Raw genomic sequence first — 27,357 nt, forward strand, 5'->3', positions numbered from 1 at the left:
TCTATTTTTTTTTTTTTTATGATCTATCTAAATTTGACTACAATATTTTTGAAACATGACCAACAGAATCTGTATAATGTAAAAGAATTAATCAAAACCCAAAACGTGATGTTAGATAAACTATCATCTTGCTTGTTCATAAAAGATGTTAAATATTATTTAGAAAATGAATAAGTGATTTAGATAACGTGATACTTAATTATGCAGAAAAATGTTATTGCCTCATTTAATCAGTCAACTATAAGAATTATTAATTAAGTTCGATTTGGGAGACAGGAACGAAATATGGAGAAAAAAAATCGTCAAGAATATGTACATAATCATGTTCAACATTTAAGTATATAAGAATAAACAAGAATAATTTTAAATACACTTTTGACATTTTGATAACTATTATTATCAAAATAATTTGTTTATTTCATTTATGTTTTATATAAAATAATATAAAATACATTTCTTTAACATAAGAATTAATTTAAGTATAAGTAGAAGATAAATACTCTTTAGATACATTCTTCTGATTGTGCACTTAGAAACTGCAGTACTGCTTTTTTCAAATTTTTAGCAGGTACGTCATTTTTGTTTAAAAAAGAAATGAAATTAATAATACTAAATTCTTCCTCTGATTCCTCTTCTATATAACCCTGGCACACCTCTTCCTCTGATGCTCAAGCCACGTATGGATGGAATGAGACCTTGGCCTCTTCCGATGCCACGATCGCTCGTTACGGATTCGGTGTCGCTATCCTGCACTTTGTTATCGATGTCTATCATGAACGACTCGGAATAACCATACGGACGACGCAGCTTGGAACCGTATTTGTTAGCTATCAAAGCATTTCTGAAAATAAAAATTTCAGTTAAAACAAATCGTTCTCCGTTGAAATATTCATTCGTGCGACAAGGATCGTTCGTACCCTCTGAGCGATTGTCCAGCGATCTGTCTGACCGGTACCGGACCGTAAGTCGGCTCGTTGAAAGGATTTTGACCGGGCGTTCCTGGACCCTCCGTGTCCCACATCTCGTCGCCGTCCTTGATGGCTTCCAATTCGTCGTCGATCGGCGGTATCTTGCCGCCGAAGTTGTACGAGGCCATGTATTGCATTTTCATCGGGCACTCCTCCACGTGCTGGACCATTTCCTCCTGGAAGACGCGGTGCGTGGCGTCGTACGGGCACTGCTGTTTGTAGTCGGGTGGGAAATTCTACGGGAGAGACGATACGAAATATCACTCAACGAGGAAACTAGACGAAAGATTTCCAATGTCATTTTCAAAACTTTACTCTTACCTTTTCGCACTTGACGAGATGTCTTTGCAATCGGGATCGGGCTATACGATGATTCTCGTCGTAAGGACAAACGATCACCGGGTCCAGATCTATCATTGCTACGTATGCCATTTTGGATCACTATGCGAAACGTATCACAGACTAAATTTCAGTTACAAACTCTATAAACCCTTGTGCACCGTACGATTACGAGAGCGACTGACGACTACTATAATATGCAAGCACCGCACCAGTATCAAAGCACGAGTGAAATTCGATCTGTCCTGCTGACACGCGCGTTTGTTTACATGCAGAGCTGCGCACGGGTTTTCTGCGCACTCGCGCACACGACCACCGCTACCTACAACTGCGCTCGAGATGAACTCTCCAGTGCGCCCAGCGGTGGAAACAATTCTTCGCTTTGTACAAGTTTTTCCCGTGAAATTCTTGGTAAACAAAAAAAAAAAAAAAAATCAAAACATGTCAAAACAAAGTCGAGGCTCCGCAGATGTTTCGACTTTCGAGTCGAATGTCATGTCCGCGAGTTCTCCGAGTTGAGCCGCTGTGTGATCACGGCGCACGGGTCAGACGATGAATGCGGAGCTATAGAAATCTCCTATATAAAGCTATGGAGATTCACCTTCGCGGGCTCTCTGACACCTGTTGAATGTTGTGTTCTTTAAGACGCGCAATGTGGACATTTTTCAACGTTTATCATGAATGATTCTTAGACCCGGCATTATTTCCATTTTCATGAAGTAAAGATTTGATTTTTATTGGCACAATGTTCAAGGATGTAACGAATGCAAATTTAATTTGAGTAAAAGTATAGATAAATTTTTTCATAAAATAATGATTAACAAAAATTAACACATTTTTGAACATCACGAGTTTTTTTTCCAGATGTGATGATAAAGTGAATCTGTACTGAACTTTGTTGTTTCTGTTTTATCTTCTAAATTATGAAGTAATTAGCTCCAAAGTTTTTTGTATATTCAACAATCTCAAAAAATAAAAAGTAAGTCATAATGACGCGCAATTTTCTCAACTATTTCAGAAAGGATAATTATAGTATGAATTAAAATTACTCAATATTCATAATATTTATTTGATTTAGTATACTTAAGTCATTCACTGGTGAATAGCAGTCATTGTTGAAACATAAATTGTCTCTAGTTAATATACTCCGTACAATAATTGAACATTTCCATTTTACATTTTAACTCGGATATGTGAATAAAATATTTTACAATTTCTCTTTGATAAAATTATGTTAATAATAAACTATAAGTACTTATCAAATAAAAATATGCAATGTACATAGTTGTCACTGTCTTGGTCACCCTCAATAGTTGACTCACAATTCAGTAATAAAATACAAGCTTTTTCAAAGCTTCAAGTTATTATTGTTTACACACTTTGGAAAATAAATAACTTATATTATTAAACATTATTATCAAGTATCAATTATTACAGGTTTTTTTGTCTTTTTCTATACAAAAAATTACACCTTAAGACATCAGTCTCAGTAATTCAAGAGATATACATGGTGTCATTTAAATTATTATTATCATCACTCTTCAGTTAGAGTTTTTTCATTAAATTTGATATTAATTAGTCATTTTCAGTTATTCAATATTCTTGAGCATGACTATGCACTAAACATTGTGCTGCCGACAATGTTAAACAGTCTCTAAATTCTCAAATTTAATTACGCTGTCCTCAGATAAGGAAGTCGATCCGTGAGCAAACAAGCAATAATATATAGTATTCCTAAATATAGATTTAAACTGGCAGTATGCTTGGGCACATTTTGTATTGTGGCTGGATTTCTGAAATTCTTTTCAATATTGAAAGCCTTGGGTAAAGTTACAAGAGGCAACAGGAACCAAACTGAATGGCGCAGTGCCAGCACAACAAAACTTATGTATGGTGCAAACAATAAAAAAGCATAAAGCACATGTGACGCAGTATACCCTATGAGAATTGCAAGTGTGACTATACCAGCACGTTTGTCACTCTCTAGGTCCCTAGTATTATTACTGTGTAAAATAGCCTCTGTATTGAGAGCCAGGGGTATAGCATAGTACATAGTATTCCATTCAGCATAACCCGTCTGTGCCATGAAGGCGAACAAAACGGATATGGGTCCAAAAATAATAAGTATTAGAACATCACCCAAAGCTATGTATTTGAGTCCAATTCCTCCAGTGTACAGAAACGAAGATGACAATCCTCCAAAATAAACCAAAGCCAAGTGCTCCATTTTAGCAGGAGATATCATGGCTAGTAACACAAATGCAAGACATCCAGCCGTGTAGAGCCATGCTCCCAATGATACTAATTCGTCTTGCGATAATAATTGGTCAACCAATATTCTATCGTCACTTTTTCTACTATCTACTCCTTTGATGTAGTCAAAGTAAGTGTTCACTACGTTGCCAGCTCCATGAACGCAGGCCACGGTGAACAGAGTCAGCAGAAGAGTTATCAGACCGACTCCAGCTAAGCCAGTTAGCTTGTAGGCCAGAGCAGTGCCCAGCAGTGTGGGTATCAGCGAGGCACTCAGTGACCATGGTCTGATGGCCAAAAGATACGAGGACAGCTTCATGAGTGGAAAACTGCTGCTGCATTTGGTCAGCTTGGTTTTTCCATCTGTTTTGCTCAGCTGGCCGTTTGGCAGCACGACCTCACCACTCTCTGCAATCAATCGCGAAAAGTCAGCTGGTTTAATATCGGAGGCACCGAGATATAATAATTATCATTGAGAGTTGGCAAAATGATCGAATCGATTAAACTCACTCGTTTGTGATGTCAGCGGCGATCGATTGTCGTCATCCTTCATGTTCGTCATTGTCGTTTTTGGTCAACCATACGAGTCGACGAGACACATAATAATAATACAAATATACAAATATCAAAATCCTCGGGCAGGGTTAGGTGAGGCCGTGCCACAGTCGTCGCAACGTCTACTATTACCAATAACAGCAGTAGTAGCAGCAGCAGCAGCGTCTGCTAACGAAACTCTTGCAATAGTTCGCTTGGATGCCCAAGACTGAAGGCTGAATGCGATATCGTTCGAGCCGCTCGTCGTCCGCATCAACGTCTTCGGCATCTTCGCCCTCCAACGTGTTCTTCTCTCTCTCTCTCTCTCTCTCTTTCTATCTTTCTCTCGCTCTTTCGGTTATATATCACAGTGTGGGATCGAGATGATCACTACTACTGCTGCTCTTACGAAGAGAAGTTTCACTCATGATGTTTGGCGTCGAATGCGAAACATCTTACGTGACGACACGGCTTTCTTCTTCTTCTTCCCGATGAAATTTCGTCGCAGCAGCAGCAGCAGTCGAGGAGCATGAAGATTGCAATCTCGTCGTCGTAACCAACTGCACCCGACGTGTCGAGCGATGCGTAATTTCGAGCGCATCGGCTGCACTAGGCAGCGTACGCGCGCGGGGGAGTCGATACAAACGTAACAACGTACATTAACGTGCCAATGATTGGGCTGCTACGCGAATATAGACAACGGTAGAACGATATCACATCGTCGCTTTCAAGTTCATGCAACTTTACACTCTCTTTATAAGCTGCTATATGCGCACAGCAGCAAGACTAGGAGTAAGGCATATATATATCTATAAAACGATAGATATAGGTAACTTCAACTGTTTTACCGATGCAATTGCAGGAGTTTGACGGATCGATATAATACAGTCAAAAAATCGCTCCAAATACAAACAATTCACTAACGCATTCACTGTGCACAGTGGTTGTTATTGCCCTATTTTGCCTATAAAAATATTGAACACCGATCTACTCAAATATTTTTTATTATAAAAATATTTTCGTTTTCAGACGCAATGTATCATTAGTCAGTGGGCACTACTGTCATTTTTTAAATTCACACAGTGCGCTCGGCTCAATTTCGGAGCAACGATCCGCAATCCGTGCAATCAATGCGATAATCTTGTAAAACTCGCGAGATAATATTTTCGCGCTCTCGTCGTCGCTCGAATTCTGCACGCGAGAGTGCACTGCGAGATTGCAGAATATATAATATGGTATACTATATCGCGAGACGCGAAGCGAGAGAGAGATGGAACGACCGGCAGCAGACTGCGCGCGAGCCAGAGTCAGCTGCACAGTGTATACACAACAAGTCGCGTGTAGACCGAATAATTTCGTGAATATCCAGGTAAATATACCTTTCGTATTTTACGATTAATCTCGTTATTGACGAAAATGCTGGATTCGTAGACTCGCACCCCTTTGGCATGGGATTCGCTGGGCGAAGAAGAGCGTGAAATGCAGCAAATACCGCGGAGAGATAATTGAGACGGGAAACTTTCTTTTGCATCTTGACGTTTCAACGAACCAATAGGCCCAAAATGGTGAAGGAACTGTATCGCGAGACCGATCTGGCCAAGAAAATATCTCACGTCAGATTCGGCATCGACAGTCGACACCAAATGAAGCTGCAAGCCCATCTGCACGTAGTCGCCTCGAGTCTGTACAGTCAGGACTACCACTTGCCCATAACGAACGGCTTGCTGGACAGAAGAATGGGTATCTGCACGAACGCTACAGCCTGCGGCACTTGTCAGAAGAATCTCAGCGAGTGCATCGGTCACTTCGGCTACATAGATCTGGAATTGCCGGTATTCCACGTCGGCTACTTCAGATCGATCATCAATATCTTACAAACCGTATGCAAGAAGTGCTCCTGCGTGCTGCTCGACTCTAACGACAAGCAGAAATTTCTGGCCCGAATTCTCAAACCGGATCTGTGCTATCTGTCCAAAAAAGTTCTGCGCAAAGAGATCCTGAAGAAGGTGCAAAAGTGCACCCAGTGCCCGCACTGCGGCGAATTGAACGGTACGGTGAAGAAAGGCGGCCTGTTGAAGATAGCCCACATGAAGTACAGAAACAAGAAGCCCACGGACTCGCTGGTGCTGGACAAACTCGCGGAGTTCGACGACGCCATCGAGAACAACGAGGAACTGGAGAGCCTGGTGAGGTCCGGTCTGACGACTTTTTTGAATCCGCTGGAATGCCTGGGCCTGTTCGAGCGCATACCCGCCCGCGACATACCGCTGCTGCTGATGAACCCGGACTGCGGTCTGCCCAAGGATCTGATACTGACGAGGATACCGGTGCCGCCGATATCCATCAGGCCCACGGTCGCCTCGGACATGAAGGCCGGCACCAACGAGGACAATCTCACCATGAAACTGTCGGAGATACTGTTCCTCAACGACACGATCCGTCATCATCGTCAGCGCGGCGTCAAGATGACCATGTACAACGACGCCTGGGAATTTCTGCAGCTGCACTGCGCTCTCTACGTCAACAGCGAGATGTCCGGCATACCGCTCAAGATGCAGCCGAAGAAGACGGGCCGCGGCCTCGTGCAGCGTCTCAAGGGCAAGCAGGGCCGCTTTCGCGGCAATCTGTCCGGCAAACGCGTCGACTTCTCCAGTCGCACCGTGATCTCGCCCGATCCGAATCTGCGCATCGAGCAGGTCGGCGTGCCGATTCACATCGCCAAGATACTTACCTATCCCGAGCGAGTCAACGGGATCAATATCGAGTATCTGCGTGGGCTCGTGCTCAACGGGCCCGACTTACACCCGGGCGCCAACTACGTCGTGGACGGCAGGACCAAGGTGCGCAAGTTCCTCAAGTACGGCGATCGTCGGCGGGCGGCTCAGGAGCTGCGCTACGGCGACACGGTGGAGCGCCACCTCTGCGACGACGACGTCGTCCTGTTCAATCGTCAGCCGTCCCTGCACAAGCTCAGCATAATGGCCCACAAAGCCAAGGTGCTGCGGGATCGGACGTTTCGCTTCAACGAGTGCGTCTGCACGCCCTACAACGCCGACTTCGACGGCGACGAGATGAATCTGCATCTGCCGCAGACCGAGGAGGCCAGGGCCGAGGCACTGGTGCTGATGAGCGACAAGGCCAATCTCGTGACGCCGCGCAACGGCGAGCTCGTCATAGCCGCAACTCAGGACTTCATCACGGGCGCCTATCTGCTCACCCAGAAGGACGCGTTCTTCAACAAGGCCCAGGCCTGCCAGTTGATCGGTCAGATTCTGTGCGGCGAGGACGCCTGCACGACGATCCAATTGCCGCCGCCGGCCATTATGAAGCCGATGGTTCTGTGGACGGGCAAGCAGCTGTTCGGACTGATGATCCGACCGAATCCCAAGTGCCCGATCAAGGCCAATCTACGGGCCAAGGGCAAGGCCTACACGAGCGGCGAGGAGCTCTGCATCAACGACTCGTACGTCATCGTGCGCAACTCGGAGCTGCTCGCGGGCACGATGGACAAGTCGAGCCTCGGCTCGGGCTCCAAGCAGAACATCTTCTACGTGCTGCTGCGCGACTGGGGCGAGGACGCCTCGACCAGGGTCATGTGGCGTCTGGCCCGGGTCGCAAGCTACTACCTGATGAATCGGGGCTTCTCCATCGGCATCGGCGACGTCCGGCCGGGCCAGAGTCTGCTTCGGGCCAAGCAGGAGCTGCTCGAGCGCGGCTACGCCAAGTGCAACGAGTTGATCGAGCGCATGGACGAGGGCAAGCTGACCAGCCAGCCGGGCTGCAGCGCCGAGGAGACCCTCGAGGCCATGATACTCAAGGAGCTCTCCGTCATTCGCGATCACGCCGGCAAGATCTGCCTCAAGGAGCTGCACCCGAGCAACAGTCCGCTGGTGATGGCTCTGTCGGGCTCCAAGGGCAGCTTCATCAACATCTCGCAGATGATCGCGTGCGTCGGCCAGCAGGCGATCAACGGCCACCGAGTGCCCAACGGCTTCGAGGCCAGGGCACTGCCGCACTTCGCCAAGCGCGACAAGCTGCCCGCGGCGCGGGGCTTCGTCGAGTCCTCGTTCTACTCGGGCCTCAGTCCGACCGAGTTCTTCTTTCACACGATGGCCGGTAGAGAGGGCCTGGTGGACACGGCCGTGAAGACGGCCGAGACCGGCTACATGCAGCGCAGGCTCGTCAAGAGTCTGGAGGATCTGTGCCTGCACTACGACATGACGGTGCGCAACTCCGTGGGCGACATCGTGCAGGAGCTCTACGGCGGCGACGCCATGGACCCCAGCTACATGGAGGGCAAGGACTGCCCCGTGGATTACAGGCGAGTGCTCGAGGACGTGCGGGCCAGGAACGCCTGGCCGGACGAGGAGTCGCTCGACGGGCCGAGCATCGACAAGGCCACCGCGGAGCTGCTCCGATCCAGCGAGTACGACTGCCTCAGCAGCGAGTTCAAGGACGAGATAACGCTGTTCTTGCGCTCGACCGCAGTGAGGGTGGCCAAGATGCGCCAGAACCTGAACAAGCCCGGCCACGAGGCGGCCGTCTATCGTCACGTCGAGCGGCTCACCGTGTCGCAGCTCGTCGACTTCATACACACGTGCAAGGAGAAGTACATGAGGGCGCGCATCGAGCCGGGCACCGCAGTGGGTGCCCTCGCGGCGCAGAGCATCGGCGAGCCCGGCACCCAGATGACTCTCAAGACGTTCCACTTCGCCGGTGTGGCCTCCATGAACATCACCCAGGGCGTGCCGCGCATCAAGGAGATCATCAACGCCAGCGCCAAGATCAGCACGCCCATCATCACGGCCCACCTGGAGAACGAGCGCGATCCGGAGTTCGCGCGACGCGTCAAGGGACGCATCGAGAAGACGAGCCTCGGCGAGATCACCGCCTGCGTGCAGGAGGTGGTGGGGCCGCGCGGCTGCTACCTGCGTCTCAGGATCGACGCCGAGCGCGTCAAGCTGCTGAAGCTCGAGGTCAACATACACAGCATAGCCCAGTCGGTGTGCGGCTCCAAGCTGAAGATCCCCGAGAAGGCCGTGGAGGTGAACGCGCGGAGACAGACGCTGACCGTCTATCCGGACAGGATGGACTCGAGGCTGAGCCTGAGCACGCTGCTGGCCGTGCTCAAGGAGCAGCTGCCCCGCGTCACGGTCAAGGGCATCGCCTCGGTGACCCGGGCCGTCATTCACAGCGACGACTCGACGGCGGGCGGCTACAAGCTGTTCGTCGAGGGCGACGACATGCGCGAGGTCATGGCCACCCGGGGCGTGCTCGGTAAGCGCTGCACCTCCAACAACACCATCGAGGTGTTCAAGACGCTGGGCATCGAGGCGGCCCGCGCCACCATCATGAAGGAGATCAAGCTCGTCATGGAGAATCACGGCATGAGCATCGATCGGCGACATCCGATGCTCGTGGCCGACCTGATGACGAGTCGGGGCGAGGTACTGGGCATCACTCGCCAGGGCCTCTCGAAGATGAAGGAGTCCGTGCTGAATCTCGCCTCGTTCGAGAAGACGGCCGATCATCTGTTCGACGCGGCGTTCTACGGGCAGACCGACGCCATCTGCGGCGTGTCCGAGTCCATTATCATGGGTATACCGGTGCCGGTCGGCACGGGACTGTTCAAGCTGCTGCACAAGGCCGACAAGGATCCGGTGAAGCCGAGAACTCTGCTCTTCGATCGATGAGACGAGACTGCAATTTCGTTATAAATATGTAAAGTTTACTTCACACAATTAGTGATACATTTTTTCTACAAATATTTATTGATAGGTTTATTTTTGTCACGGATACATCATATAGTTGTAAAATAAATTGTAATTTTTATGTGATAAAACAAATTTGATAATATATTATCTCTCTTTTGTATAAAATTTATAAACTAAATATATTTTTTCATTACCTTTTCTCATTCAGTTATTTTCATTTAAGTACCTATAGGTATCCCTCTGCAAAGAAATCGCACTTTACGTAGTACATACGAGTCCGAAACGTACTTCTAAGAATTGTTTTCTCGTTGCGTCCCGTAGGCTCTTCGTAATAATCACAACATTTGTGCTGACAAGGTTAAAACTCTTTGATCGGACACCTAGTAAGAAAAATAGCAGTAGACGATGCATTGGCTATGGTTTGCCATTCGCACGGGTATGATAAGCAATTGAGTTTTTGAGACGCAGCTCGCGATCATCCGGCGCGCCGTCAACTGTCTTTATTCGCACTGTGCCAGTTCGTCGCAGTGTACAGCAGCAGCAGCAGCAGCGCACGTATTTCGAAGCGCGATCCCTTTGTTCCGTTCTCGGTGCTCGTTCGACTTCGGATTTTTTTTTTTTTCAATTTCACGATCGTTGAGAGTAAAGATTGAAGAAAATGTTTCCCGTGGAATTGTGGGAGCAGATTTTGGCCAACGTCGATGCGAAATCGTTGATGCGATTGAAAACCGTCAGCAAGACATGGAAACTGATTATCGCGAGACACTTGCAGGTTTGTGCACTCTTTGATCGCGTTTAATGGTCAAATTCGAATTCGCGTGATCGTGATTTTTCATAATCATTTTTGCAGACTTCGGATGCTTGGTATTGGCAATGCTTAAACAGCATTCCAAAACATTATTGGTACATTCTCCTCGAGGATTCGGTACTGTTTCCTCTCATTTACGATCCCGATTACAAAGAAAATTATTACGAAACTCGGAAATTCGAATCCAAGATATGGATGACGATTTATAAAGCTTGGATTACGTGGGAAGACGTTGAAAAGCTCCAAGTTGACACGATCAAAGTGTTGCCTGCCATACCGGAGAATCGTCCTCAAGAAAGAATCACTAATATAGCTGTTCTAGGTGCGTTTGAATCAAATAAATTATTCGAAATAAAATCGAGCGTTTTTAATGATGTTAATTTTTTTTTTCAGGTGAACTTGTAGCTGTTGGATCTAATGATGGATTCATTAATGTTTACAATATAGAGAACGATAGATTGATGCACAAATTTGATCAAGTTGAAGAAGTGACAGCTCTAAAGTTAACTAAAACGGGTACTTATTTTACAAAAATACTTTCTTCATTCATTATGAAAATATTAATACTCGTGTGGTACAAAATAATTTTCAGGCGAACAATTCAATAAAACAATAGTTCTATCTTCATCGTTATCAAGAAAGAACAGAATGTGGATTTTCAAAGAAAAAAAACCGATAACACGTGCAAGTGGAACTGTAATATGGTATGCAATTAGATTAAATTAATTGACATTTCAATTACATTCAAAATAAATTTTGCAGTTCTGGCTATGGATATTACTGTGCTAATACCGAAGTTCCTCATAAGTTTCACTTGTACAATACAAAAAATCAAAAGCAATGTAATTTTTCTCTAATGGATGCAAGATCTGGTCTTGGACAAACTGCTGTCATGAACATTTACAGACATTTTGTAAGATAAAATTATTTAATTCGTAACTATAACGATGTTTAAAATTACTGTCATCTTTTAGTTGTGCTTATGGACTGAGGAGGGTATCTATGTGGAAATAGATTTGAGAAAAATTGGTCCAAAAAGTAATGAACAAGTCGAACCTGAATTTTGTAAGCGTATTGGAACTCCAGAAGCAAGTGAATATGTCAGAAATTACTACTTATTCAATCCACGAGTCATACTTTGTGTCACAGGTAACTAAGATTATTATTTTCTATAACAATGATAATTTCTTAATTTAAGATTCAAATCATTATTTAAAATTTCTTTTAGAATATGGAAAGCTAGGTATTTCAGTCAACAGATCTAAATGGAGATTGTGCAATCCTTTTCCACTTCTAGGTGGAGTAGTTACAGCAGTTCATTATCATGTCAAAGTTTTAATAATAGGATTAGATTCAGGTAATTATTAAGTCATTTCAATGAATTGTAATAAAATGATATCTTATCTAAAATCATGTGTTTTTTTTTACAGGAAATGTGTACTTATATCCAATGGAAAATGAAAAATCTTTACTAACATTTAGTTTTCGAAATTCTCAATTCAAAAAATTACAAATAACTAGTGAACCTATTGTTTCTGTTAACGTAACAGAAGTATTTGGAGATCAAAGACTCATAGTAGCTACTAAAAATTCTATTGTTAGCGTGAAGTTCAATTAAATTAATTTATACTTAGAATTATACTTTATAATGAACTTCTCAGATATTCAGAAAGTAGATATTAATTTATTTTGTAGCAAATCAATTTTTAGAATATAATGATTTTGTTGTGATTTTTCTAAAAAAAATTGTATTCAGGTTTTTTTTACAAACTTAAAGTTTTGATCTCAATTTATTACAAGTATAAAAATATAAATCTTAAGAAGTAATTTTTATAAATAAAACGAAAGCTTCGAGCTTTTAATTACAATACTACGAAAGTGTGTTTCTATTTATAATTGTGATTCAAACTTATTATTTATTTCGATTGAACACTTGCAGTACCGTAGGTACGATCCCAATCGATGTAAACTGCCAAATCTTTTTGGGAGACGGACGGACGAATCGAGTCGAGAGCTTCCTGAAAATCGACGAATGTAACTTTCCTCACGTCCTCTTTGCTGATCCCTTCCAACTGATCGAACGGTATGCTTCGAATCGGACCCATACTGGCCTCCTTGCACAAATTCGTCATATCTGCACCGGAGTAACCTTCGGCTAATTCGGCGATCTTGATGATATCTTCGTCGGTGAGGTCGTGCCGCTCTGACCTTAACAATCTGTGAACGATTTGAGCTCTTGCCTCTAATTCCGGTAGAGGTACGTACAAACGTTTGACTAAACGTCTTCGAGCAGCTTCGTCGAGTTCGTAAGGCCGATTTGTCGCCCCAATCACGAGAATTCTGTCCTCGTCACCGGTTGCGGCACCGTCCAATTGTACGAGAAATTCTGTTTTCATTCTTCTCGACGACTCGTGTTCAGTTTCCGATCTTTGACATAGAAGCGAATCGATTTCATCGATGAAAACTACCGATGGCTGTTCGACTTGGGCCACGGCGAAGAGGGCCCTGACCATTTTTTCACCTTCTCCCACCCACTTGGATGTTAGAGAGCTAGCCGAGATCGAAAAAAATGTAGATTTACTTTGAGAAGCTATGCATTTGCCAATTAAAGTTTTTCCAGTTCCAGGTGGTCCAAAGAGTAAAATTCCCTTTGGCGGTCTTCTCAATCCCGTAAAAATATCTGGTCTTAACATTGGAAACACAACAATTTCTTTGATGATTCTTTTGGCATGATCTAGACCAGCTATATCATCCCATTGTATTGGTGGACCGCAATCCATGATTTCATTTTTTATAAGCTCAATCATCTTAGGTTCTATATTTTTCAGTCTTTCATCTGTTGGTTCTGGAGGTTCCTCCTCTTCTTTCGGTTGATTTTCTTTGAAAGGGCATACAAACGGAGAATTTAATGCTCGTCCACCAAGTGATTTCTTTACCGGTGGTTGTTGCCTATTGCTAACAGGCTGTTGCCGGCTATTATTAACTGGTGGTTGGGGCTGTCTTGAGTACCCTTGCCCTCTGTTATTATTCTTAGCTTGTTGTATCGATAATTCTGTTCTAGCGGTTTTGAATCCAGAATATCTACTATCTTCTTTCTTTTCTTCTCTTCTTTCAATAGGCCTGGATTCATTTCTATTACCATAATTAGATTTTTTATCTTCATATTTATCATATTTTCGTTCATTGTAATGAGATTCTTGTTTGTAAGAATAATTTGGTTTTCCAACTTCTGGTCTTTCATATTTTCTTTCAACAGAATTGGAATCATTTTTTCCTTGATAAGAGAAATTAGCCTTTATCCCATGACTTTTTTGTTCAATATTTACATACTTGGAATTAGATGTTTGCCACCTTGCTTGAGAAGATGGTGGAAAAGTTGAGCCTGGCCTAGACTGAGATCCAAGGCTATTTGCTTCAGATTGTGATGAAGCTCTTAGATGTGGTAAGAGTGGTTTTCTATCAGATCCAGAACCATTTGGATCAGAAAGTGTTGGAGCTCTTAAATGTGGTAAAATTGGTCTTTTATCGGATCCAGAACTTTTGGGGTCAGTATGACCTGATGAAGCTCTCAAGTGTGGTAAAATTGGTCTCTTATCGGATCCCAAACCATTCGAATTGCCAGATACTGTTTGAGCTCTTAAATGTGGTAATATTGGTTTTTTATCGGGTCCAGAATTATTTTCTAAATTATTTTTAACAGCTGGCTGTGCGGTCTTGATCAAATTTGAAAAATTCAATTTCTGTTGCTTGCCTCCATCATGAACGTTGCTCTGTTTGGCAGGAATTTTCCTTGTTCTTGGCGATGTTCCATCATTTTTCCACAATTGCATCATTTTCTCAATGTCTCTATCATTGTAAGGTAGATTCTTGCAGGGCTGCGTTGGATCATCTGCACAAGGCAACTTAGTTTTGAGTTTCAAAGTTTCATTGATGTCATTTGGAATGTCTGTCCAGTCCTGGGGATCATTGTCCGTATCGACGTCCAATGATTCGAATTGCTTCCAATAATTATTCAAGCCGCTTGCTCTGTCCACGAAATCCGTGTACTTCTGTAAATCTTTTTCAAACACTGCGAGAGCTGCATCGTCGCCGAGCCTTGTAAAATAAAAAGTAAACGATATGATTTTTGAATAAAAGTGACGTAAATGCGAAAATAATGAAAAAACGTACGTGTTTACGCAGGATGCATATTTGATAAAAAGACATCGTCGCATAACATCGGCGGTCTCGGCATCGGAGACTTGGCGATTTTCCGTAGAAAAGCGCAGCGTTTGATAAGCGGCCAAGTAGCTTCTCTTCAATTCGTCCGACATTTGAAATTCCTTTCCCGCCATAATCGCCAATCCGCAGAGGTTACGAATTCGCAAAAATTAAAAGCTGATCTTTCACAAAAATTAAAATTAAAATCGTACTCTCGATAGCGTCGACTAAATCAAAGCACCATCGACGACGCTTTCAAATTATCGTTTTACCGTCTACTGACAGCGACGATAACAAAATCTGTATATAGGTAGCTTCACGCACGGTAATAAAAAAAAAAACAACAACGATTAACTTCACAAAATATTATTTGATCGCGTTAATTATTAAGCGATAACAGTGGAGTTCGTAACGCGAGCCATGATCGATATCGACGGACGTTCCATTCATTTGAAAAACGACTCGCGATGTTTACGCGGGTGGACGGTTACGCTCCAACGCACAACAACAACGTGAAAGTGCACATGCACTCCGCGGGTATAATCATAATGTCACGCAGTCAGTGCTATGTATGTACGTAAGAGACTCGAGTCGAAACGCGGAAGAAAATCGGAGCAGCGCCAGCAGACAAAAACATGCGCAACACACCAGGCAGGAGAAAGAGAGAGACAGAGAGAATATACAGCGAAACTCGAAAGAGAGGAGCGAATTCTCGCCTCCCGCAGTTCGCTGCTGCTGCTCAGCTGTGAGAAATACTGTTTGATATAGATATACTACCTAAACTATACATGTATCGAAGAAGTAGCACACAGAGGCAGTATTGTCTATTCCGCGAGGCACGCAAGTAAATACCGTAAGAGAATACCTTCACGTTTGGCCCCCCCCCCCCCCCCCCNCCCCATCCGTGTCACAATACAAATATCTGTGCACTGTGTGTTTTCAATAAAAAGATGAATGGCCGTGTTGCTGCTGCAGCCTCGTATCGTCTGCCAATGCTACCGAGACTCGTCGAAAATGTGCGCAGATTGAAAATACTGGTGAACTAAAAGTTTGCTGTTGCTGCTGCTGCCCGTGCTCTCGATCGTGTCTAAGGAATAGGTGTCACATGCACGCATACACTCCGCACCATACGTCATGATATATACTCGTTGAAAATACGCCACATACGGACGCGTATATAAATAATAATGGGATATAGCGCGGCGGAAATCTACGTGAATTTCGAACGCAGCATCCTCCTCCTCCTCCTCGGCATCGATCTAATTCAGCTCGTGCTCTGACCAACGTCGATATATATTCTATTTATATATCCTCTATCGATCATCATGTCCGAGCCGTGCAGCAGCTCCAAGGATGCCGACGACGGTGGTGGTGCTGCTGACCTGCGGGGGGTGGACAACGATGCCACCCAGCAGGCCTCTGGTGCTACACAAAAAAATTCACAAGCCTGGTTCAAGAACGAAAAGCTGAGGGAGGCTTTTGACAATTGGATACATTGCATCTGCATTGTCACCTTTGATCTCGAGCTGGGACAGGTCATCGAGGTAGGTTTATCGCTTGGAACCTTCTGCTTGTTTGCCATCGTGTCGAGATAAGATGGTTTGAAGCCAAACATGTACTCTAATCTTGTTTAGATCTCGAGTTGGTGTTTACCTATAAGTTTACTCTGTCGTGACACTTTGGTTTAGTTTTTATGTTATTGTATATTTATAACAAAAATGAGAATGTCATCTATAATTAAATTATCATATTTCAGGCAATTTATCCAGATGATGTTGAATTATTGGAGCAAGAAAGAACCAATATTTGTTACTTGGCTTTTCCTGATTCAAACTCAGGATGCATGGGAGATACTCAGTATCATGTAAGGGTAAAGAAAAGTGCCAAATTTCTCAAAGAAACTGCAGCACAGAAAGAATATAATAAAAAATCACCAATGTTCCTACAAACCGACAAAGATTATTACACAGGCTATGTGTATTTCCGTCAAGTTAAAGATAAAAATCTTCCTAGGGGTTACTTTCAAAAGGTAATTTATAAGAATATTCTGTTATCGAAATTAATACTTATGTAAAACACTGAAAGTTTCTTATTTGTATTGTAGAGTATTGTTATCGTAACAAGGCTTCCATTTGTAAATTTATTCACTGAAATATGTGCACTGGTTGCTCCAGAATATTTTGATAGTGGTGAAACTTGCATGGAAAGAATAATTAAAGAAATTAGTCGATGGCCTGCTCCTGTACCTGGTCAGATTGTGCATTTACCGTTGTTGGGAGTGTTGTTTCAAGTATGTCATATGGATTGTATTTTTACTATCTACTCTTGATCTAAAATTAAATAAGAACTTTTATATTTCAGACATATATTCCAAACCATGCCTTCAAAACATCAGTGCCAAATGTAGCAGCTGGGGAATCTGCCCCATCTAAAGTAGCAGCTGCTCGCAGTTTACTCTTGACTTCAGTTTATGATAATGATATGTTCAAACATTTATCTAGTGTTGTTGCGCATGTGCACTTATTATGGGAATTAGTATTGTTAAGCGAACCAATTGTTGTCATGACAAGTTCGCCTACTACGAGTTCAGATATAGTTCATACATTAACTTCGTAAGTTTTGACATTTTTTGAAAATGTAACTTCCCATATTTAAAAAGTTTTGTTCATGAATTTTTAAATTTTTTTAGGATGATAGCACCATTGAAATACTGTGCTGATCACCGACCTTATTTCACAATACACGATTCCGAATTTAAAGAATATACAATGGACAGCCAGAGTCCACCATCAGTGATATTAGGTGTAACGAATCCATTTTTTGCCAAAACTCTTAGGCATTGGCCACACATCGTTCGCGTTGCCGAAAACGGTATTGGAGGTATAAGTTTTATTGCATTGTTAGTTATTTCAATTTTCGTTATGAATCAAAGAAAACTAACTTTGAATTATTATTCACAGAAAGCCCAAAGTACAAATCAAAAAGATCTGAGGGTCTAAAGGTTCTTGATTCAAAACCTGGACTCTATACTCAATATAAGCCTTTTTTAAATAAAGATAAAGCTATACTAAAAAAATTGCTCAAAGGTGTTCAACTGAGAAGGCCAGGAGAAGTACAAACTGCACTGCTTAGGCAGCATTTAACAGAACTGACAGAAAGTTTTATGTTTCCATTAGAAAGATACATAGCTAGTTTAATGCCTCTTCAAAAAACTATATCTCCGTTCAAAGTATGTTAATGTTTAACTTTAATTTATACCGTTGTTGAAGTTGACTAAAAGTTCATAATATTTCAGGCTACACCAATACCTCAACTTTTTAATCCTGATGATTTTTTGGCAACGCTAAATAACGCAGGACCTCAGTTAACAACTGGAATCAAAGGTGATTGGGTTGGTCTTTATAGAAGATTTTTTAGATCGCCGAATTTTTCAGGCTGGTTTCAAGCAAGATACGTCGAGCTTACAAACAAGTTACAAGCTATTCAGCTTGAAAGACTTTCACAAGCCGTAAGTAATGTTGCGTGGATGATTTTTCAGATAATTTATAATTTTTCTGAATAATTGTTTTTTTTTTTTAGGATTTACGATCATGGGTCAGAGATAAGCAAGAAGTCGAAATAGTCGATATGATTCTACGCATCCGTCAAAAACTGGAAAAGAGTAACCTCGATGAGGTACCGGTAGACTCTCCGGTGCAAGAGATGATACGTGAACGACTCAATGAGATGACGCTTGCTCTACCCGATGATTTACGTACGATACTCAACAAGGAATCTTGACATTACTGCCGTGGTATCGCTACAGAACGATACGACCAGCGACTACCAATTTATTATGCGATCAAAGTGCATGGGAATTGTTAATCTTTATATTTTAACAATCGGGAGTTGCAATATTACTTTTTATCTTCACTTTTATTTCTTGCCGGGTGATCTTTGATAATTTTTATGAGTGATTCTTTTTGAAATTATTGAAAATTGTACATAGTATTTTAGATTTTTTAGTATTTATTTTGGCACGTAAGAGATTATGTATCGTGTATCTGAGTGAAAAACACTGAAATTACTTGTAGAAGTTAGCGAGTATTTAGATATTTAATTAGTTGTTATACTCAAAAAAAAAAAATAGATTTTGTGATAGGTTTCAATAAAATATTTATTGTGTATACTCTTCCATGTTTAAGGCCAAATTTTCTGGCCAAGTGCTTGTGAGACTAAACGTTGACGTTTGGTGGCTATTCGTGGTTTTAGAAAAAATGCATTGATGCTTGGGCAATAATTTGGTTTTACTTTTCTTTATGTAATTAAATTTATGCAACAGCAATACTTATAATGTCAACATCGATTAAGTTAATTATATTTTAGAGAGAAAAAAAAAGAAAACAATTTTTTCTGTGTATAAGCAGAAAAAAATATCTTTAATAAAATCACTATTTTTATACTCATTAAAATGCATTTATAATATCTCTATACAGTAATAACAATTTACCTAGTTTTACCTCTATTTTTTTTTAAAAAACATACTTTAAAAGACTCGATTTTTATGCTTAACATAAAGTATACATATAAATTTAAAAATAAGCATTACTTTGTAATAACGAGTAATATAAAAATACTCGGATAACATTGTACAATTATATAATTTACGTCATTTCATAATTTTTTTCTTTTCTCTTAACAATAAGACCTAGACTTTGGAAAGTTAACGAATTTTCATCGGAATAAAGTAGATACACATAACTACACGATTTCAACAACCATCTTTCATTCCCTCGATGAGGAAAGTTTCCCATACCCTTGACTAAATGGCTGAAAATGACAAAGAAAAAAAAGTTATAAAATTGCAACGAATCGTTCGTAGAATCTAAATTCAAGTACGTGTTGAACTTACCAGCCTTTGGATGGCATTAAGTATTTCTCGATACCACTCGGCTATGGACGACGCATTGTCCGACTGTATCAATACTTGAAGTCCCAGCAGGGTATTAATAAGATAAACGTTTTTCCTATTACTTAATTTATCCACAGGTTCTATGAAGGCACCGTTCAAATCCACAGATATTTCAGGCTTGGCTCCCGTCGATTGGTCCATTTTCTAAACAGAAAAAAAAGAGATCTCGTAAGAATGGACATTTCTCAGGATTATCGATGGCTAAAAGAGATGTATAGATGATTAACTTACCATCGCAGCGAAAGATTTCGCATCTTTGAAAAACAATAAAAACAACTCGGTCAAAACCACGTACGAGTTGCACCAGGCCTTTCTCAATTTCTTGCCGCTCTCCGTCGTTATTTTGGTTTTATTGATTATGCCCTCCTTCAAGATGCACTGCAAATCCATCGGGTAAACGTTAGTAAATTCTATATGAATGTCACCCCCAAAAAAAAATCACGAAACTCAAAAGTTTACCATGTTTCCATCGAAAAGTTGAGGCCAATCGGCAACGACGCCCGTCACACCCTTCGGCCTCAGGTTGTCTCGATTCACGTTAGTAGTAGTCGCGGTAGTAGTAGTAGCGGCTAGCTGCTGCTGCCTGCCGGACAGCGGCAACGTCCACGAGGACTGATTGCTGTTCTCCTCGAAGAAGTAGATCTTGCCCTCGGCGTCGCTGGACGAGAACCACTGCGTAAAAAGCAACAGACGGTCAATATCGTCGCGCTCTCGGTTAATGACCGAGCTGCTCGATAGTACCTTGTCGCCCTGCTCGTTGAAGAAGCAGATGCGCTTGGCCACGTCGTCGTAGGCCTGCCTCCAGCCCGCCGGCAGATCCACCAGATTCTCCAGCAAGTTGCTGCAGTCCTGCACCACCGACGCCGAGTAGATTCGTCCGCTGATGGGGCTCTGGACGAGGGACGACGCGGCCGACTCGTCCGTCGTCGTCGTCGCGGATCTCGCCGTCGGGAAGGCTTTGTACTGGAGGCACTCGTCGGAGCCGCTGTCGGGCGTCCTCAGCAGGGACTTGAAGTTCGGCGCCGTGCTGCGGTCCAGGTCGAGCTCGGCCGACGAGCTCAGATCGTCGTAGCTGCTGTCCAGCTGGCTCGGAGGCGGTGGCGGCGTCGTCGTCGTCAATGTCTGGGGCTGTATCATGCGACGTTTGGCCGGTACCGGTTTGCCGGCTAGTCGCTCCTGAGAGCTCGCGTTGGGCTGACAAAAAAAAACAAGACACAAATATTTATGTACACGAGTTCGAGACAAATAAACAACTACTTCCGCGCGTACTCGACTTACCAAAATGAGCGACGGCTTCAATCTCCTGAACGACTCTTTGGATCTAATTTTGGGCACGGGCTTGTATCGCCTCTTGTTGTCCCTCTCGTAGCTCGCGTAGGTAGTCTGCTGCTCCATCATGCAGTCATCGTCGTTCATCATTTCGTCGTCGTCGTCGCAGTCCAGATCGCCCATGCTCTTGCTCTTCCGGTCGAGCTTGTTGTTGATGCACGATCTCGCGGCTACGTGTGGTCGGTAATGATGACTGATGCTCTCGGTGGACTGTCGCGCGGATTGTTGCTGCTGCTGCTGTTGCGGTTGATATCGGCTGTTTCGATGCTGCTGCTCGTTAGTCGAACGAATGGACGATATCTCGACGTGACTGTGGCTCGACTTAGGTCTGACGATACTTGCGGACTGCTGGTGCGACGACGACGACGACGAGTCGGCGATGACGCTGGTCAAACGTCGCCCGGTACTATTGCTACCGTTGTTGTTATCCAGCTGATGATGATGACGATGGTGATGACGATTCAGGGCCGAGTCGGACTTGGAGCGACGCTTGTACAGACGCAGCGAGTCGTGGCTTAGAGTTATGCAGGAGCCTGGATACTCTGAAACAAAAAGCATCGACGTAGCCCTTTATCAATTAATTCAAATACGTAGACGAGCTTTCTATATTGTATCAAGTAGTATATAACCGTTGGAGGATCGATTCCCCCTAAAGTGGTTTCTAATAAGGTCTCAAGCGGTGCGTATAAATGGAAGCCGCTTACTACCCATTATACTTCTTTTACGCGGAAACGACTTTCCCGTCGATTATATTATTATTATATACATCTCTCGAAAGTGTTGAGTCGAAACAACGCGATTCATCGCTTACACGCGCGCAAACTGTTACGAAGACATTTGTAAAACGTCAACGTGTCTCATTTATTCTAGTACTACGTGCGCCCGTGTATATAGAAAAGTATATGTATAAGAAATCTCCAAAATGAGGAAGAAGCAAAAAAAAAATAAAAAAAGGGAAAAGAGTCGGTATCATTCGTTGCTTTCACCGATGTACAGTAGTATACAATATATGCGCGCACATCGAAAAGCCATTATACTACGTAATGGACGCATAGTAGCAACATCGGCAGCAGCTACCATCGTCGTTGTTTTTTTTTCTTCATTTCCTTTGCGCCTGTCATCGCCGCGTCTCTAGTTAGTCTATATACGCGTGTACCTATTACTATCATCTATATAATGCAGAGAGAGAGAGAGATGTGATGTGTATATCGAGCGCACGCCGGGGGTTTTAAAATAAACATTAGCCGCGCGAGCGAGCGAAGCAACCGGAAGTACAGAGAGAGACACGGCTCGAACTGTCAAAAACGATAAAAGCAAATTTAGGTATCGACGAAAATATAATATAAAGCCGATATCTGTATAACACTTTGGCTCTCTCCCTCTCGATCGAGAGCGAATGAATAAAAAGGTACCTCTATGTTGCGAGCTATATATATACAGCATTATAACGTAACGCCGCCGACCGACTAAGTATACATCTAGGATAACGCACACACATGTACCGTGTGTGCAATATCTATTCAGCCTCGGCGCGCTCTCGATTACTCTCGGCGGTAGCGGCAGCAGTGACTCATGTAATAAACGCATATTACGATCGAGCACGAGGTGTATGTAACTTACTGACGATATATATCAAAAACGTCTATTACAGCTGGCCACCAGCAGCCATATCCGAGTCCAAGAGAGAGAGAGATCGTTTTTCGAAATTCGCGCGCTCGCTCGCGCGGGCCAATTTGTTTAGCGAATAATTAACGATCTCTCTCGAGATCGGGAATCGAGAGTCTAGATTTTATAATATGTATCGAGGCATGTGGTGCACCAATGATAATTGTCTGTGTGTACGTTCACTTGTATCACACACAAGTGCGCTGTCTGTTGCAGCATGCGTGTTGTTGGCGCGCGAGGCGCAGTGAAAGTCGAATTATAAAGAGTTTTGAGATGAGCCCCATTAAAGAGCCGCACATGTCTGCATAATGCAGAAAATATATATTAAAAAAAAAAACTATTCGTTCGCGTCGCGGCTAATTTACGTTTAGTATCGGATGCGCGCGCGCTCGGATTCGCGATGCGTGAGAACGTATATATTTTCGTTTTTCCATTCGTCTTCTTCTTTTTTTTTACGATTATCGTGACTCACGCAGATTTTTATCTCTCTCTCTCTCTCTCTGTCTTTCGCGAGACGCGCACGAGGCCTCACGCCCGCGGGCTGTGTGTTAAATAAGTACATGGTGTACTTTAATACGCGTGTACGTATGTGACACATACTATGTGTGTATGTGCCTCCGCGTAAACCACTAGAATATTATTACGTATACACACGGACGAGTCTCTCGGTGAGTGTGTGCGAAAACAAACATTCAATACTCGGTACACACGACGACGCAGAGTGAGATATGGATACCTACATGCGAACGATCTTTTTTATACTCCTCTTGTTATGTGTATATATGCTGTACATATAGCATGTTTCGGAGAGCTTAAAGGCATGGTATTTATTTACCATGGCAGGTGTAAAAAAAAAGAAGAGGCTTATCTGCCGCGAAAGAGACGACGACGAAAAGGAAGTACTCGAATGGATATATACTCGAGCGGTGGTTGAGAGTATTGGAGAAACGCCACGAGTTCGACAGATTTTTTTTTTATTTCTTTCTCACTTCGTGATAAGTCGTTCATGCGGTAGTGGTTCGTTATCGGTTAGTTTCGAAGAAAAAAAAAGATCGGTAAATTCGTCGTCGGTTTTGTTATGATATACGAATTGATAATCGCAACACGCGCTCTCGTTTTTTATTGCGGTGAATGGTCGAAAATTTATATATTATACCTGAATCGGGCGAGGATTTGTCGTTGTGGTCATCGTCGTCGCCGCTCGCGTCGTCGTACGCCTCGTTGAAATTGGCGGGCAAAAACTTGATCTCGCTGGCCAACTTCTCCAGCGACGGCGTCAGCTGCAGCTCCTCGCGAAAGTCCTTGGTGGGCATCTTCAGCTTGCATGGCACTTTGTCCCTCTTCAGTCTCGTCGAGACGTTCGAGTACGACGGCTTCTCGCGCACGTCCACGTGATGATGATGATCCATCGTTGCTTTATTATTACCCGCCGCCGCGTTGTTGTCGTTCAGTATGTTCGCCTCGTTGTACTCGTCCAGCAGTTTGGGCGATTTCGCCGTGGGACTTATCGGGGGTTTGCTCGTGACCAGCGGAAAGTCGAAGATCTTCGTGCGTCTCTTCCACGAGTTCAGCTGGACCTTGGTCATGCCGCTGATCAGTTCGTTTTCTTTGGTATCGTCGTCGTCCAGCAGATTCACCTGGATCTCGGCGTTCTCGTAGCGCTTCGTCGCGTTCATCTCGTGCAGCTCCTGCGCCAACTGATTCGGCCCGGATACGTCGGAGTTGCTCGACTCCGTCGCTTTGGTCGTCGAGCTGGAGTTGCTCGAGGATTGCAGCAGTTCCGACATGAGGGTCTCTATGGCCCACATTTTTCTTTTGTCGTTTATCAGCCTCTCCGCCTCTTTTTTGGTGTTTGGCGATTCAGGCTCCGGCAGGATTTTGGATATCGGCTCTGGAGTTTTACATCTTGGTTCGGATTTAACGGATGGAACTGTCTCACTATTGTCGACAGCTGTCACCACTGGAATAAGAGTCTCTATGGGTCTAGGAGGCACTTCTGGAGGTTGCGTTTGAACTACATTTTTAGAAATTTTATCAACTTTGCTGTATAACTTATCAATTGTACCTTCAGATAATCTCTTAATTTCTATAGTTTTTTCTTTTGTTTCAGTTTTTTGTACAACTTTATTCTCTACGCTAGAAGAAGCTTCGCTTTGGACCTTTTGAACTTTGTCTTCCTTAATTTTACTTAAAAAACTATGGCCCTCTGGCTTTTTCAACAAAGAAGCGGATACTTTCTCCCACTTGCTTTGAATATTTTCAAATTTGGATGAATCCTCGCGTTCATCGTTGGCTTGGTCCTCACTTTTACTTATAGTTGATTTAGTATTGATTATGGTCCTTTTTTGTGATTGTCTATTGGACAAGGCATTTTCCAATTCCTCTTGGAAAGGATTTAACATTTGAGCGTCTACATTTTTGGAATCTCTGCCAAAACACATGCCAAAGGCAGAGCCCTCCCACAAATCTTTGCTCTTACCACTGACAGAGCCACCGCTCTTGCTCTGTACGCTCTTAGAGTCATCTGTGGCGTCTGCAGAATTTTTTCTGGCACTCTTGACACCCTTGGGTGGTTTGGCAGGCTTGGCAGGTTTATTGGTATTGCTACCTAAGGAATCTTTGTCGCTGTTGCTGGTACTCGAGGTACCGGATAACTTCCTCATGACGCTCCTGAAAGAGTCGTGTCCTTTTCTGGATCCGCTACCGTCCTTGGAGCCTTCCTTGGCGTCCTCCTTGGCAGCAGACTGATCCTTGCTGTCCTGGCTGGATTCCTGCTTGAACATCTTGTCCTTGTCAACATAGAATCTCGTGGTATCCGGTAGCTGTGGCTCCTCGACGACGTAGCCACTGGGCACGTAGAAGGTGCTGTTCTCCGGCACGTAAAAACCGGCGTAATTGGGAGTGCAGTCGTCCGGCCGCACTACCTGCCACCAGTCGTTGTTGGTCTTGTTCAGCAGCAGGAGACGCTCGTTCTTGACGATGTGCACGCGACTGCCTTTGGTCTCGTACTCGAAATCATAGAGCACCCTCAAGCGCGTACGAGCAGCAGTAGTAGTCGTCGTCTGTGAATCCGTTGAAGAAGCGGCGTTGTTGTTGGTCGTCTGCGTGCTTGTTGGAGTCGTCAGATTTTTCGTAGCCATCGTCGGCGACGGCGACGTCGGGGTTGTTGTTGTCGTGGTTGTTGCACTTGCACTCGCGCTGACGGTGATGGTCGCTCGTTCCTAGCCGTAAAAAAAAGTCGTCGATGAGTCGAGTCGACATATCCAGCGAGATGAGAGGTACCACGCGTAATAATTGCACTTGTTTTATTATTTACTATTATATATGTCTAGCGTTCTATAAGCTGCGTCGCACCGAGCTTACAGACACTCATCGGTGCTCGCACAATCTGCAATGTAGGCGCGACGACGATTGATTGTACAAATGAATTTCTCACACTGATCCATAATCGCCGAGCACGTATATATGTATGTACGAAGTCGTCGTCGTCGTCGTTGTCGCGGGCACTGACTAACACACCAAAGCAGCAGATACGTATCTCTCTCTCTCTGTCTCTCGCTCTGTGGTCAACACAATCTCGACACAAAAATATATATCATAACCGTGTGCGTGCGGTATTGTATTGGGCCTCTACTACTTATATACTTGTATGTATGTACTTGTAAAACAACACACATCTACGACGGCGACGCGAGGTTTCGCGACTCGAGAGGCACACACATAAAAAAAGAGGGAGAGAAGAGAGATAATGAAAAAAGAATTAAATAATCGTCAACGCCCTGCGAGTATATAGCAGCGGTAGCCGCGATGCACGATCCTCTCGGCGTATTATAACTCTTCTTATTTCAATGTGCACGCAGACAACACAACAACAGACAACTGCTGCGGAGTCGCGAACTCTCACTCCGCATGTCACTCACTCACTCACTCACACACACATACACATGTGTATAACTATTCACGAAGGAACGAACGAGTAGAGTCACGACGACGCATGGACTGCTGCTGTTGCTGCTGTGCACTGTGCACGGCACCCGCGTATATATATAAGCACACTAATTCGACGCCTTGTAATATACTGGTCGGTGCCTGTCTACACATGCACATGCACATGCACAGGCAGCTGCTGCTGCTGCTGCTGCTGCAATCTGCACTGTCGTCGTCGCAGCCTCGATGCCGTGCCAGTATGTATCAAAAAACGACGATGCAACACACACACACATCCACAACGCGGCGCGCGTATGAAATATAATCGCGCTACATGTATTATAACGTGCCTTGTATATACACGGTGCTAGGCCCCGCGCGATGGATGGAGCGATGCGGCGGCACTGACTGGTCGGTTCAGACTGACAATTATAACATACGATGACGACTATTCGGAGCTTTCGGATACTGAAACGCGTATATTATCGAACGAACGGAGGGTGAAGCAGTGCCCTGGTTTACTCGCAGCGCAGCACTGGTAGCGCAACAGCAGCAGCGGCCGTTAATAAACAAGCTGCCTACTGCGTGGCTGCGATACAAGCGGCGCATTTTATAATAATCATAATATTACTGACGCAGAAGATTTAAAAGATCTCCGAGACGCGCGCG

The 27,357-nt window shown here is 43.9% G+C and overlaps 7 protein-coding genes across 7 annotated transcripts; 3 read left to right on the plus strand and 4 right to left on the minus strand.

Moving 5' to 3' along the window:
* Nucleotides 1–6: 6 nt before the first annotated feature.
* LOC106654184 (protein D7-like) lies at nt 7–1,664 on the minus strand. Its single transcript, XM_014373932.2, has 3 exons — nt 1,290–1,664; nt 918–1,204; nt 7–841 (listed from the first exon to the last, which is right to left on the minus strand). Exons 1-3 carry the CDS (start codon nt 1,398–1,400, stop codon nt 610–612), a joined length of 630 nt encoding a protein of 209 aa, XP_014229418.1. The 5' UTR covers nt 1,401–1,664; the 3' UTR covers nt 7–609.
* Nucleotides 1,665–2,352: 688 nt separating this feature from the next.
* Nucleotides 2,353–4,881, minus strand: LOC106654119 (ubiA prenyltransferase domain-containing protein 1 homolog). The gene is made up of 2 exons (XM_014373834.2): nt 4,071–4,881; nt 2,353–3,968 (listed from the first exon to the last, which is right to left on the minus strand). The coding sequence occupies exons 1-2, from the start codon at nt 4,120–4,122 to the stop codon at nt 2,980–2,982; spliced, it is 1,041 nt and encodes a 346-aa protein (XP_014229320.1). The 5' UTR covers nt 4,123–4,881; the 3' UTR covers nt 2,353–2,979.
* A 318-nt stretch (nt 4,882–5,199) lies between these two features.
* On the plus strand, nt 5,200–9,883 carry LOC106654076 (DNA-directed RNA polymerase III subunit RPC1). Its single transcript, XM_014373763.2, has 2 exons — nt 5,200–5,463; nt 5,526–9,883. Exon 2 carries the CDS (start codon nt 5,657–5,659, stop codon nt 9,785–9,787), a length of 4,131 nt encoding a protein of 1,376 aa, XP_014229249.1. The 5' UTR covers nt 5,200–5,463; nt 5,526–5,656; the 3' UTR covers nt 9,788–9,883.
* Nucleotides 9,884–10,312: 429 nt separating this feature from the next.
* LOC106654188 lies at nt 10,313–12,242 on the plus strand. The gene is made up of 8 exons (XM_014373937.2): nt 10,313–10,580; nt 10,659–10,938; nt 11,010–11,132; nt 11,209–11,320; nt 11,379–11,529; nt 11,591–11,765; nt 11,845–11,973; nt 12,047–12,242. Exons 1-8 carry the CDS (start codon nt 10,467–10,469, stop codon nt 12,232–12,234), a joined length of 1,272 nt encoding a protein of 423 aa, XP_014229423.1. The 5' UTR covers nt 10,313–10,466; the 3' UTR covers nt 12,235–12,242.
* Nucleotides 12,243–12,373: 131 nt separating this feature from the next.
* On the minus strand, nt 12,374–15,408 carry LOC106654186 (fidgetin-like protein 1). The gene is made up of 2 exons (XM_014373934.2): nt 14,787–15,408; nt 12,374–14,711 (listed from the first exon to the last, which is right to left on the minus strand). Exons 1-2 carry the CDS (start codon nt 14,948–14,950, stop codon nt 12,533–12,535), a joined length of 2,343 nt encoding a protein of 780 aa, XP_014229420.1. The 5' UTR covers nt 14,951–15,408; the 3' UTR covers nt 12,374–12,532.
* A 135-nt stretch (nt 15,409–15,543) lies between these two features.
* Nucleotides 15,544–19,561, plus strand: LOC106654187 (protein DENND6A). The gene is made up of 8 exons (XM_014373936.2): nt 15,544–16,360; nt 16,573–16,845; nt 16,921–17,106; nt 17,178–17,428; nt 17,506–17,696; nt 17,777–18,045; nt 18,112–18,324; nt 18,396–19,561. Exons 1-8 carry the CDS (start codon nt 16,142–16,144, stop codon nt 18,594–18,596), a joined length of 1,803 nt encoding a protein of 600 aa, XP_014229422.1. The 5' UTR covers nt 15,544–16,141; the 3' UTR covers nt 18,597–19,561.
* Nucleotides 19,203–27,156, minus strand: LOC106654185. The gene is made up of 7 exons (XM_023458874.1): nt 23,918–27,156; nt 21,046–21,638; nt 20,509–20,961; nt 20,227–20,439; nt 19,999–20,145; nt 19,708–19,911; nt 19,203–19,625 (listed from the first exon to the last, which is right to left on the minus strand). Exons 1-7 carry the CDS (start codon nt 25,899–25,901, stop codon nt 19,581–19,583), a joined length of 3,639 nt encoding a protein of 1,212 aa, XP_023314642.1. The 5' UTR covers nt 25,902–27,156; the 3' UTR covers nt 19,203–19,580.
* Nucleotides 27,157–27,357: the final 201 nt, after the last annotated feature.

This window comes from Trichogramma pretiosum, unplaced genomic scaffold (assembly GCF_000599845.2).
Source record: "Trichogramma pretiosum strain Unisexual culture from Peru unplaced genomic scaffold, Tpre_2.0 scaffold25, whole genome shotgun sequence".
Taxonomy (NCBI): Eukaryota; Metazoa; Arthropoda; class Insecta; order Hymenoptera; family Trichogrammatidae; genus Trichogramma; species Trichogramma pretiosum.

Excerpts from the sequence above, each read along its gene's own strand:
- LOC106654188 (XM_014373937.2), top strand. The coding sequence starts at position 10,467 with ATGTTTCCCGTGGAATTGTGGGAGCAGATTTTGGCCAACGTCGATGCG. Across the intron at positions 11,133-11,208 it reads TCTAAAGTTAACTAAAACGG|GCGAACAATTCAATAAAACA; the intron begins GTACTTATTTTA and ends AATAATTTTCAG. Across the intron at positions 11,530-11,590 it reads TGAACATTTACAGACATTTT|TTGTGCTTATGGACTGAGGA; the intron begins GTAAGATAAAAT and ends GTCATCTTTTAG.
- LOC106654185 (XM_023458874.1), bottom strand. The coding sequence starts at position 25,901 with ATGGCTACGAAAAATCTGACGACTCCAACAAGCACGCAGACGACCAAC. Across the intron at positions 20,962-21,045 it reads TGAAGCCGTCGCTCATTTTG|CCCAACGCGAGCTCTCAGGA; the intron begins GTAAGTCGAGTA and ends TTTTTTTGTCAG. Across the intron at positions 19,912-19,998 it reads CGAAATCTTTCGCTGCGATG|AAAATGGACCAATCGACGGG; the intron begins GTAAGTTAATCA and ends TTTTCTGTTTAG.
- LOC106654184 (XM_014373932.2), bottom strand. The coding sequence starts at position 1,400 with ATGGCATACGTAGCAATGATAGATCTGGACCCGGTGATCGTTTGTCCT. Across the intron at positions 1,205-1,289 it reads ATCTCGTCAAGTGCGAAAAG|AATTTCCCACCCGACTACAA; the intron begins GTAAGAGTAAAG and ends TCTCTCCCGTAG. Across the intron at positions 842-917 it reads GCTGGACAATCGCTCAGAGG|AAATGCTTTGATAGCTAACA; the intron begins GTACGAACGATC and ends TTTTATTTTCAG.
- LOC106654119 (XM_014373834.2), bottom strand. The coding sequence starts at position 4,122 with ATGACGAACATGAAGGATGACGACAATCGATCGCCGCTGACATCACAA. Across the intron at positions 3,969-4,070 it reads GCCGCTGACATCACAAACGA|AGAGTGGTGAGGTCGTGCTG; the intron begins GTGAGTTTAATC and ends GATTGATTGCAG.
- LOC106654187 (XM_014373936.2), top strand. The coding sequence starts at position 16,142 with ATGTCCGAGCCGTGCAGCAGCTCCAAGGATGCCGACGACGGTGGTGGT. Across the intron at positions 16,361-16,572 it reads AGCTGGGACAGGTCATCGAG|GCAATTTATCCAGATGATGT; the intron begins GTAGGTTTATCG and ends ATCATATTTCAG. Across the intron at positions 17,697-17,776 it reads TGCCGAAAACGGTATTGGAG|AAAGCCCAAAGTACAAATCA; the intron begins GTATAAGTTTTA and ends TATTATTCACAG.
- LOC106654076 (XM_014373763.2), top strand. The coding sequence starts at position 5,657 with ATGGTGAAGGAACTGTATCGCGAGACCGATCTGGCCAAGAAAATATCT.
- LOC106654186 (XM_014373934.2), bottom strand. The coding sequence starts at position 14,950 with ATGGCGGGAAAGGAATTTCAAATGTCGGACGAATTGAAGAGAAGCTAC. Across the intron at positions 14,712-14,786 it reads TATGCATCCTGCGTAAACAC|GCTCGGCGACGATGCAGCTC; the intron begins GTACGTTTTTTC and ends TTATTTTACAAG.